An 11,608-nucleotide genomic window follows, 5' to 3' on the forward strand; every position below is an offset into this window, starting at 1 on the left:
TATAGTAAGTCGCGAATTCTACGAGTGTAAGTTGTAGTTTGATTCTGATTTCTTTCCTATTGCTTGGTACGCTTATTTAAGGGGTTGTGAACTTGTTTTTATTCATTCATTAATCAATTTCAAATTTTATTAGAATTTATTTCTATTCTCTTGCTTTCTTTCCTCGTGGATTCGAGAAGTCTCTGTGAGGAGTCCAAAGAAGCTCCGTGGATTTGGAGTAGTTATCCTTGAGGAAGACGGTGACCGACTTTATCATGTTCATCCCTGTGTCATAAATGGATAGTACACATTCAAATTAACTGTACTCGACTCTTTTATAAGGACGTGGAATCCATCCAGGCAAGGCTTTGTGGGGCCCAACTTGATGTAAGTATTTTATCCACTCCATTCATCGCTTTTCTCATATCATTTTAATTCCTATCATTATAAAGGATGGACATCTCTCTTCTAAATATTTCCTTCATTGTGGCCACTTGAACACATCTCAACTTAATTCTTTTATCCCTAGAATTAACACGTGATTATACATCTAATTGTCAAAGTGGATCTCACCTACACGTGTTAGTGGGTGCCATATAAAAGCAAGGATGGGGGCTTCGGAACTTAAAAAAAGAAGAAGAAGAAGAAGAAGGACAGAGAGAGAGAGAGAGAGAGAGAGAGAGAGAGAGAGAGAGAGAGAGAGAGAGATTGTGTAAGTCCGGGGATGGTGAGCTATGGTCCACCCATTGGATGACTTCCAACCTATTGATCGAATTAACATCCCTTCCAATAGGTTAGCCCAACCGTAAGGATCACCTATGAAAAATCGGCCTCATTTAATCATTGAGTTGGCCAGACTATATAGAAAACAATTTTCTTCATTAATAAGTAACAAAATACAAATGACCTCCGGTGAATAAATGAATGTGACTGACTTTTACAAGAAAATATAACAGTGGTGATCCCAACCATATTGGATCAGCTGAATGTTGCACTCATATGAAAGGTTGGAATGTATCTTTTGGATGGACAGTCAATCATTTGTGGTCCAATAATTTATTATCCAACTAATGACAGATATCTCATACCTTTACTTTATAAATGACCCACTGTATCATATATGTGAAATGTCTCCAACCTTTAATTTTTAAATGGCCCACCGTATCATATATTTGAATTTTCTCCGACCTTTAATTTTTAAATGGTCCACTGTATTATATATCCGAAATCCAATAAGCTTCAGAAAGTTCGAGAGAATAGGTGGTACGTCATGCGAGACGTTTCAATGCGAAATCATTAATGCTTTCGCCAGGACGTATCAGAGGCGGGTTTACTTCCATTCCTAACATATATATAGCAAAGGTGGAAGAAGCGAGTGTTTTCAACCGAAGTAATAAAAAGAAGTAAACTCTTCTGTATTCTAGGAGCTTCGAATTTTCTGGAACAGGGAAGAGAAATGGCAGAAGAGGTTAGTAATAAGCAGGTCCTTTTTCAAGATTTCGTAACGGGATTTCCAAAAGAATCCGACATGGTATTGAGTACCGGCACGATACGTTTGAAGGTGCCGGAAGGATCGAAGGCAGTTCTCGTCAAGAATCTCTACCTTTCTTGCGATCCCTACATGCGTATACGGATGACCAAGGGCGCCCCTGATGATTTTTCTCCTTACATTCCAGGATCGGTAATCTCTTTTATTATCTTTTTACTATTAATAGCATTGGTTTCTTTCTGTTAGATTCGAGGGGTGCGCGGGATTTACTGCAGTAGCCTTTGGCATGAAATTATGCACTGGGAACCTAGGTGGGGCCCGCTGTGATGTTTTTGAGAAATCTAATCCGTCCATCCGTTTTGTGAGTTCATTTTCGGAGACCAGGACAAACATTAGCAAGATCCAATACTCAAGTGCCGAAAACGTGAGAATTGAACATACACGGTTGAAATATTCGTGGCTTCACATAAGTTCTGAATCATGCTAATATGTTTGTTTTCAGCTCATCCTAGTAGGAATGACGTTGTGAACAGTATGGATGGCATGTAAACATGACTGTCCACACCTCATGAAGGTTTCCTTTAGTGCAGCCAACTTGAGTCTTGGATCTGCTCACTTTTGGTGTCATACCTAAGATGAGCTCAAAAAAGGAATGGACGGGATGGATTTATAACAAACATCACGGTGGGCCCCACCAGATTTACAGCGCAGGAACTTTTTGGCAGGAAATCCGCGTACGATTCGAGGGATCTTATCTTATCTAGGAAGCGGATTGGCTGATGTACCACACACTAGCTATATAGCTAGTGTAGGTACGTGTCGTGCGAAGACTAACGCTGACGATCTTCGAGCTCCTGAGTTGTACGAACGGTTCAAAGGAGATCAAAGTTACATGCCCCCAAAAGGATGTATTTATTATATCCACACCGTTCATCAATTTTTCGATATCACGAGCATGCTCCAAAAAAATAATCATATCCAAAGCTCAAGACCACACCACAAATAGCAGCGGGGAGAATGATTTTAATCGTTAAAACATTCGTAGGGCCCACCATAATGTTTAGTTTCCATCCAATCTGTTCATAAGGTCAAAAGGACCTGGATGAAGTGGAAAATAAAAATTCATATTGATCCAAAACTTTTGTGACCGCCAAAAGGGTTTCAATGGTAGACGTTTAATCCCCTATTGTTTTTTGCAGTGTGGTCCATTTAATTCTTATATCAGTCTTATTTTTAGTTCCAAGCCTTAAGATGAGCTCTCCAAATGGATGGACGGTTTGAATATAATACATACCTCATGATGGGACCCACAGAACTTGCTGACGTGAATACACCCGCTATATAGTTGGTGTGTGGTACACCAGCCAATCGGTTTCCTCTTATCTAAGGGTGTTTGGCATACATGCCAGATCCAGACCATCCATTATCAGGTCTAGAGTTGGGCATCGGTCCGGATCAGATCGGATTAGGTCCAACTCGATCTGATCCAAAATCTCCATGGCCTGACCCGAACTCAATTCGATCCGGGAACGAGTCCGGGTCACCTGACTTGGACCGATCCGATGCAAGGTTGGCCTGACCCAAACTAAGTTCGACTCGGTCGGGGAAACCAAGTCGGATCGAATTGGGTACAATTCGGATCGTATGAATTTAATCTAACTGTTTCATGTGGTGTGGTCCACTTTAGCCTTCAATATACCGCATTTTTGTACTCAAGGCCTAAAATAATATATCAAAATGGATGAACGGCTTAGATAAAACATATACATCAAGGTAGGCCCCACATGGCTCTGAAAGAACTGTATCCGCGCTTTCATCGGACGTATTATAGTGTTGACGTGCACTGCATGAAAGTGTAGTGACGTCCTTTTCACGCAAGTCTGTGCACAGTGTGACTTGACGTTAGCAAGTTCTGTGGGTCTGATCATGGGGTATGTATTATATCCAAACCGTCCATCCATTTGGCGAGCTCGTCTCAAGGCTTGAGACAAAAAATAAGAAAGATCTAACTATCAAGTGGACCACATGCGAATTGTTCAACGGTGAAAATTATTCTCTGCTGCTATTTGTGGTGTGGTCCAGATGATCTTTGGATATTATTCATTTTTTGGATAATGCTCTATAATAATCTCTAAAATATATATTAATGGTGTAGATATAATAAATATATCATTGTGGGGCCCATGTAACTTTGATATCCTTTGAACCGTTCAGACAACTCGGAGCTCGAGGAGCGTTAGTGCTCGTCTTCACACGACACGTACCTATAGCAGCTATATAGCTGGAGTGGATGTCAGACAGACATCATGGTAGGTGCATAGAGAGTAGGTGTTGCAGAGAATTCTGGTCCAGAGAGAGAGAACTAACCAGTTACTTTCTCTGTCCACCTGATCAAATTCAACACTCCTGTGTAGTATCCTGTGCTTGCTCCTTGCCGTTTGGAAGCGAGCCAAGCTAATCCATATCTGGTTGTGAAGCCACCTCCACACCAGTAGTAATTGGATAATCATCATGTTTAGCAAATCTTTCTCTCCTTTTCCCACGCAATACATATAGAAGCTACGTCCCATAAACGGTGCCAGCAAATGCATGTGGTTTATCCACTCCGAATCGGGTTAGATCTAATTGGATTGGATTCCGGAAAGGATCGGTTCGAGTAGGCATGGATCCGAACTCGACCCAAAAAGCTTTCGGATCTGGACTACCCTACTGGATCCGCACTAATCCAGGTTGTCGAATCGGGTCGGATCCATCGGATCGGATCAAGATTGCCCAGCTCTAATCAGGTCCCATCGTAATCGTGGCCCTCGCCTAAAATTTGGTGGGTGTGCTCATGGAACGGGTTGGTGTGGACTGTAGATCAATCTTTTTGTGGAACGGGGCCGCATGATGAATAGCTTAGATTTCAAACACAGGTTTCACAGCCAAAAGGATTGGGATTTTGACTGTACCGAGTGGTACGAACGGTCCAAAGCTGATCAAAGTAACATGGCCCCCACAATGATGTATTTATTATATCTACACCGTTCATCCGTTTTCTGAGATCATTTTAGAGCATGAAACCAAAAAAGAGTTATATCCAAATCTCAAGTGGACCACACCACAAATAGAAGTGGGACAATGATTCTCACCTTTAAAACATTTGAAGGGCTCACGATAACGTTTATTTTCCATCCAATCTGTTCATAAGTCACACAGACCTGGATGAAGAGGAAAAACAAATATCATATTGATCTAAAAATTCTGTGACCCTCAAAATGGTTTCAACTGCTGTTTTTTACATTGTGGCACACTTGATCTCTGGATCTATCTTATTTTTCAGCTCAAGCCTTATGACATCGATTCAAAATTGTTGGATGGTTTGGATATAACACATATCTCATGATGGGACCCAAAAAGTTGGTGATGTCAACACACCAACCAGATCGGTGGTGTGGTACACCAGCCAGATCCCATCTGATATGGTTTTAAAAGTTTTTTCGAATTGACTTCATTCATTGTCTTTGTAAGCATCTATTTATGTGGGAAGATGATAATTTCTTGCTAATACGATCTTTATGTGCCCCGCAAAACCTGATAACTTATAACGGTGTCTGTTTGATACGAACTATTTTTTTATAATGTGGTCAATGTAACTAGCGGATGTTAATCATGCTTCTAACCATGATATTTCATGAAGTTTCGAAGTTATTGGATGAAGTGAATTCCATATATATGTGACAGTGGACCTATAAGAGTACTCTTATAAAGGCCCAAGCATTACATTTTTTACACTTTTACATGAGTCCTTTCTCTTTCTTGGAAAAGTGAATATCATAAGACCCATTATCACTTTTTCTCCGTCATTTCTCTCCAATATTTTTGAGCTCATTATTTAAAGGATTATAATTTCTTTTTTTTAATTATTTTTTAAAATTTTATTATCAATCAATTTATTTCAAATTTATTAGAAATTATTATTGTTATTTTTTTAATCTCTCGGGGATTTGAGGAGTCCAGAGAGCTCCGTAGATTCAAAGTAGTTATTCCCTGAAGATGACGGTGATCAACCTCATCATGTCCCTCCCTGCGTCAGTTATGTTTTTTTTAATTAATTATCTATCTGCAGGTCACCTATCAAAGGGTCAGGATTGTCCCATTGAAGAGATCTCTGGGGCCTATTCCATCCGCCGTTAAATCGATTAATTTATGGTGTGAATCATGCAATCATGGGCTCTGTTGTACGAACTGATCACCTAAAGAGAATATACATATCCCAAGGTCGACCCTGGTATAATTCTGTCCCCGGCATCTAATGCCGTCTCCTTGCAGATGCAACTCACACCCTTCATTTGAGCCATACATCAATTACTTACTGGCCGTTCACTTTCTTGTGGAATCTGTCACGCACCCAAATTCTTATTTATACGTTCGCACTTTGTGACCCAAGAACTATAATTGAAATGATCCTTAGGACTGTTTAGATGCAGTAGAGCCATGTATCACATGCTATGGTGCGTGGACAGCATAAGCGCAATTTGGCGCCCTTTAGCACAACAAAGAAGAAAATAAGGACATGTACAGCCAATAAAACCATTACTCGATGATAATTTATACTCCGCTAAAATGGTTAGATAGACTACACATGCTAAAAGTCTCATTTGGTGCATGCTAGAATATGATGTTTTATGCATATGCATTAGTGCTATATATTCTATATGTACAACGATCCATGTTTAAGCAATCACATGTGCCACTATTAATCTTCAAGTGCCTCAATGTGCCACATGAAAGATGCATAAAGTTCAATTTTTTTTAATTATTTTATGGAAAAACTAATCTATATCCTCATAAAATAAAAATAAAAATTGGTTGCTTTGCTTTTCTTTATATAGAAAGAATTGTATGTGTTAATCGCTTTCTTGCAAAGATGACAGATCTATTAACACTTAAAAAGCACAAAACTCTCAAGCTTATTATATGTTTAAAAATAGGTCGAGTATGAGAAATGAAGTTGGGAAATCATTTTTCTTTCTTTTCTATGTTTCTATAGCATGAATTTTTTTGAAGCTAAAAGAACTCATTGACTACTGACACTATTTCATGCTAACTTGGACAAACGTAATTAAAATTTGAGTTTTCAAACCTTTTTCTTCCTATTTTTAAGTATGGAACTTGCATTTGTTAATTTCTCATTATTGTGCAGCCCATTACTGGCTTTGGAGTGGCTAAAGTTTTAAACTCAGGACATCCAGACTTTAAGGAAGGTGACTTGATTTGGGGGATAATTGGATGGGAAGACTTCACTCTTATATCAGAGCCCGAGACCGTGTTTAAAATTAAATATACTGATGTACCTCTTTCTTATTATACTGGTATTCTCGGTAAGTTGTTTTTCCTAATTGGTTTTTTTTTTTTTTTTACAAAAAATAAAAAGCAAGAGCACAAATAAACCCTAGGTTTCTTTAAAATAATTCAGGACAAGATGGAAGAGAGACCAAAAAGAGAATATACATACAAGAGCAGAGGTTGTACGACCTACCTCTGCGTTTGTTAACGTTCTACTCATATGTCATTTTACAGTTTCTTATTGTTCATCCAGGCTCTATTTTCAATTGGCCATTAGCATGAAAATCAATCCCACTTGAGTCATACTACCTGTTTGATTAAAGGACATTTCACTTGTTAGAAGTGAAGCCATTGTTAAATTTTTCTAGCTGCCCATTTATGAACCATTATTTTTTTTAGGATGTGTCCAGTTAAAGCAAGTTTGGGCTATGGCCCTAACACGATGGACCTGCCCTATGAGAGGAATGAAGCATGTTGACACATGTAGTTAAGCCCAAGGATCTTACCAATAATTTCCTGAAAGGGGTAAGATATGTAGAGAGAGAGAGAGAGAGAGAGAGAGAGAGGATGTTGGGAGGCTCATCTCCTCTTTATATTGTTGTTGCCCACTCGACTTCCAGATTTGCCTCAGTTTTAGGCCCACGTCTTAACATGAAGCAACACAAGAAATGTACAGAGTGGATGCGACTGTCATCATGGTGGGCCCACATAACCTTTGTTACATACGCTCCCTGAACACTACATGTCTATGCGGGCGACACACAAGGAAGCATGAGCCAATGCCAATAAAGAAGTGAAAGGAAATAAATGCCCTCAATTAAAAGGCAACATGCATCCATTTTTCTTTTAAAATAAAATTTGTATGCCCCTTCTTATGATGGATTTTTAAAATGGGTCACTGAGCTATATTCCAATTAATATGCTGCTTTCAGCTACCTGAACCATTTGTGTAAGGCACTAATTCCAAAGGCCCCACAAGTAAAATTATGAAGTGTCTCAGTTTAACCATCAGATGGAGTTCAATCAATCCACTTAAGCAATTTATGTGACAACCACATTCATTTCAGATAATGGATTAGCATTCTCATTTCCATAAAGTCTGACACCTCATCTGACTACATTGTTTGATCTGCAGGTATGACTGGTCTTACAGCTTATGCTGGATTTTATGAGGTCTGCACTCCTAAGAAAGGCGAATACATCTTTGTGTCAGCAGCTTCCGGTGCCGTGGGTCAGCTAGTAGGACAATTCGCAAAGTTGTCGGGCTGCTACGTTGTTGGAAGTGCTGGTTCTAGTGAAAAGGTTAGTCGCCAGTTAGCAATGACAAGTGACATTTTCACTTTGTTAAGTGAAAGATATATTACCACACAACATATTAGTTCATAAAAGCAAAAGATCTAGTAAAAACAAGTATTTTATGATCCTGAACTAAAGGCTTTGCACAACTTGCCGAGGTTTTCAGCTTCTAAGAGTAGGACCTTGGTCCAGTGATCCAGACGATTGATCTGTTGCAAGCATAGTTTTGTAACTCGCCAACTCAACTCAAAACTTCGCCGAATCAACTCGATTCAACGAAGTTTCGAGTAGGATCTGTAAGAAACTTTTCACTAGCTTGACTTACTCTGAACTCAACAAGACTTGTAGGATCAGCTCGATAACTCATCCGACTCGAAATGACTGATGTGACTCCAACAAAGTCAACAATCCAGTCAGGGGCTTTTGGTGATTAAGAAAGATAGCCAATGAGAACCAAACCCGCATCAGTACTTTGCAAGTGTAGCAAGTTACCAGCATTCTCCAAGCAAAGTTTTATTTTTTAGATAATTTTATACATTATGATTTTAAAATTTTATTCACATTACTTCAATTCTTGAACTACATATTATAATATTGAGTCGAGTCGATTTAAGACTTCTTTGAGTCTTTGAATTGAGTTTTGGGCATTTGAACTATGGTTGCAACAATCCATGGATGGACCATGTGTCAAATACCTCCCAGATTGGAAGATCCTAGCATCAATCCTTGTCTTTTTTCCATTGCATGTGGACTGTTGATGTATTCCTCTTCTCAAACATTATGTTGAGGCCAAAGTTTGATTGGTTAGGTTTTTTTATTGAGGAGGTTCTCAGATCATGGTTCATCCACATTGGGGCCCATCATTCCAACGGTCGGGATGGATATCTATGGATGGATATCTGGTAGTTCCTAGTAATATAGATATGTTGGTGATGCAGGGAAGGCCTTGATGAAGTCGTTCACCGTCTTCCTCAGGAATAACTACTCCAAATCTACGGAGCTTCTCTGGACTCCTCACAGAGATTCCTCGAATCTACAAAAGATAAAAATAGGAATAATTTCTAATAAGTCAAAATAAATTGATTGATGATATAAAAAAATAAAAAACAAAATTACAATTCTTTAAATAGTGAACTCAAACCTAGGAAGAAGTTTTAGACCCAAACTCAAACTTAAAATCCCTAAAAGCACGATTACTATAAATAATAAACTTACTATTTATAGATGGTCATAATTCCTACTAGAATTCATAGTTTCCAGCCAAAAATAGTAAGTGTCCAATATGGCCTAACCACGTTATTCTCCTAGTTTTTCTAAGCCCTTTTCATGTTGGGCATGACTCATACAACTCAAAAGGATCAAGAGTTATGATTGAATTAAAACTTACTATTTATTGTAACCATCGATCTGATGGAATCTTGCAAATCTGGTGTGGACAACCTGACATAGCAGGGTTGGTTGGCTAAAGTAGCTTCTCCTACCCCAAAATCATATATGATATAACAAAAAAACTCATTCAATTTTCGAGATATGACTATTTTAAGGTTCTGACAGACCCGATCACTTCTGCCTCTGATCGGGCCTTCGCTGGTCCATCTTGGCCATGAAAGTATCCGTGACCCACTCTACATCAGTTGGCGTGCAGTCCTAAGGTGCAAACTTCTAGAAAGTGAAGAGTTTCTGTTATCACTTGTACCTAGAAATTATTTTCTAATATCATTTTGTGGGCTCAGGTTGATCTATTGAAGAGTAAGTTTGGGTTTGACGATGCTTTCAACTATAAGGAAGAACCTGACTTGAACGTGGCTTTAAAAAGGTAAGTAACGCTGTTAGTGTTAGCATATAAGAATCTCAAATACCATCGATTTGGTTTCCTTCAAAAAACATCATTGTTTGTTCATCCACAATCCCCTACACATGGCTAATTAAACACACACACACCAACCACATTGGCTTTGTCATGCAATGCAAATGACATGGCCCATTAATCAGGTTGGCCCACCTGAGAGGCAGGCAACACTGGTTGAAGATGCTTTAGAAAAACCAGCCAAAATCCAACATTCTACTTGTGTGATGTCCGCCTGTACTTGATTGCATAACCTGATTATTCAGATAGATCATCTACTCAAACAGATACATAGCCCAGTTGCCCCTCAAGAGGCATCTGCATGTGAATGTGGGCTTAGCAAAGCTCTACACTGCTTAGGTGGCAATTCAAAACAAAGAAAAATGGCATCTGGGTCATGCTTAAAGACCCCACATGTTCTGTTTCCTAGTTTGTGAAAATGTTTGGAATCTATTGTCAGGTATTTTCCTGAGGGCATCGACATCTATTTTGAGAACGTAGGCGGCTCGATGCTTGACGCAGTACTAGCGAACATGAGGCTCCATGGTCGCATTGTGGTGTGTGGTATGATCTCTCAGTACAACCTTGAGAAACCTGAAGGCGTGCACAACTTAATGTACCTCATCACAAAGCGCATCCAGATGAAAGGGTTCGAGGTGTTCGACCACTTCTCATCATATCCTAAATTTCTCGAGGTTACTCGACAATATGTCAAAGAAGGGAAGATTGTTTATGTGGAAGACACAGTGGAAGGTCTCGAGAGTGCTCCTGCAGCCTTAATAGGAATCTTCACTGGACGCAATGTCGGGAAACAAGTAGTTGTAGTTTCCCATGAGTGATTCCGAGGCACATTGAAGTAGAAAGGACATAAAAATGAACTTAAATTAGTCATAGAATAATCCATGATTAGATTTTAAACATGCATGGAACTTTTAAGTTGTCCCATTTCGAACAATGTTTTATGTATCAGATTGTCACTATGTATTACATCTCTGGATTACGAAAATATCATGGAAAATATCATAGGTATTACCAAATGTCTACTCTTATCTTGAATTTTTTAAAATTTAGAATTCTTAAATGTTTAGGTTGAGTCTTCAAGTCAACCTGCACTGGCTAAACATGGGCTAAGTCTATACTATAGACCGTACTTTCTTCTATAAACTGGAAGGACAAAAAAATCAAATAAAAGGAAATAAATCCCTCACCAACGCAACTTTGCAAAACTCTGCGCGATTGTTCGGTGGCGCTTTTGATGGCATTTTTTATGGCATTTCGATGGCATTTTTTATGGCACTTCGATGGCATTGACAGACTGTGGATGTCATCGAACTAAACATCAAAACGTTCCAACAATAAAACATGAATTTTCGGAATTTTCCTATGGCATCGAAGTCTGCTCGATGGCATTGTGTTGTCTTCGAAAGACCTATTGATTTTCAGATTTTAAGACAACGACAACAAGATCCACTTCTGAACCTCTTTTATAAGCATGTACTATGACCTTAGGTGTATCAACATCCCCAGCTTCAAGAGAACTTGCCTCAGAGTTGGGTTCCTACATTGATCTGTCTCACATTCACATTTCCATCATGCAGCTCAAGCCTCTCATTAATTACTACCACAAGTAGGCCTTCAAGATGAGAGGCTGCTATATATTATTGCAAGGC

At 39.0% G+C, this 11,608-nt stretch overlaps 1 protein-coding gene across 1 annotated transcript; it reads left to right on the top strand.

Annotated features, from left to right (window-relative positions):
• The first annotated feature begins 1,330 nt into the window (after nucleotides 1–1,330).
• LOC131250909 (2-alkenal reductase (NADP(+)-dependent)-like) lies at nucleotides 1,331–10,975 on the top strand. Its single transcript, XM_058251308.1, has 5 exons — nucleotides 1,331–1,660; nucleotides 6,654–6,831; nucleotides 7,932–8,098; nucleotides 9,826–9,908; nucleotides 10,399–10,975. Exons 1-5 carry the CDS (start codon nucleotides 1,436–1,438, stop codon nucleotides 10,775–10,777), a joined length of 1,032 nt encoding a protein of 343 aa, XP_058107291.1. The 5' UTR covers nucleotides 1,331–1,435; the 3' UTR covers nucleotides 10,778–10,975.
• The last annotated feature ends 633 nt before the right edge of the window (nucleotides 10,976–11,608 follow it).

Source organism: Magnolia sinica, chromosome 7, assembly GCF_029962835.1.
Source record: "Magnolia sinica isolate HGM2019 chromosome 7, MsV1, whole genome shotgun sequence".
Classification (NCBI taxonomy): domain Eukaryota; kingdom Viridiplantae; phylum Streptophyta; class Magnoliopsida; order Magnoliales; family Magnoliaceae; genus Magnolia; species Magnolia sinica.

Coding starts and splice junctions, on each gene's coding strand:
- LOC131250909 (XM_058251308.1), top strand. CDS start 1,436: ATGGCAGAAGAGGTTAGTAATAAGCAGGTCCTTTTTCAAGATTTCGTA. Junction 8,099..9,825: donor GTGCTGGTTCTAGTGAAAAG/GTTAGTCGCCAG, acceptor TTGTGGGCTCAG/GTTGATCTATTGAAGAGTAA. Junction 9,909..10,398: donor TTGAACGTGGCTTTAAAAAG/GTAAGTAACGCT, acceptor ATCTATTGTCAG/GTATTTTCCTGAGGGCATCG.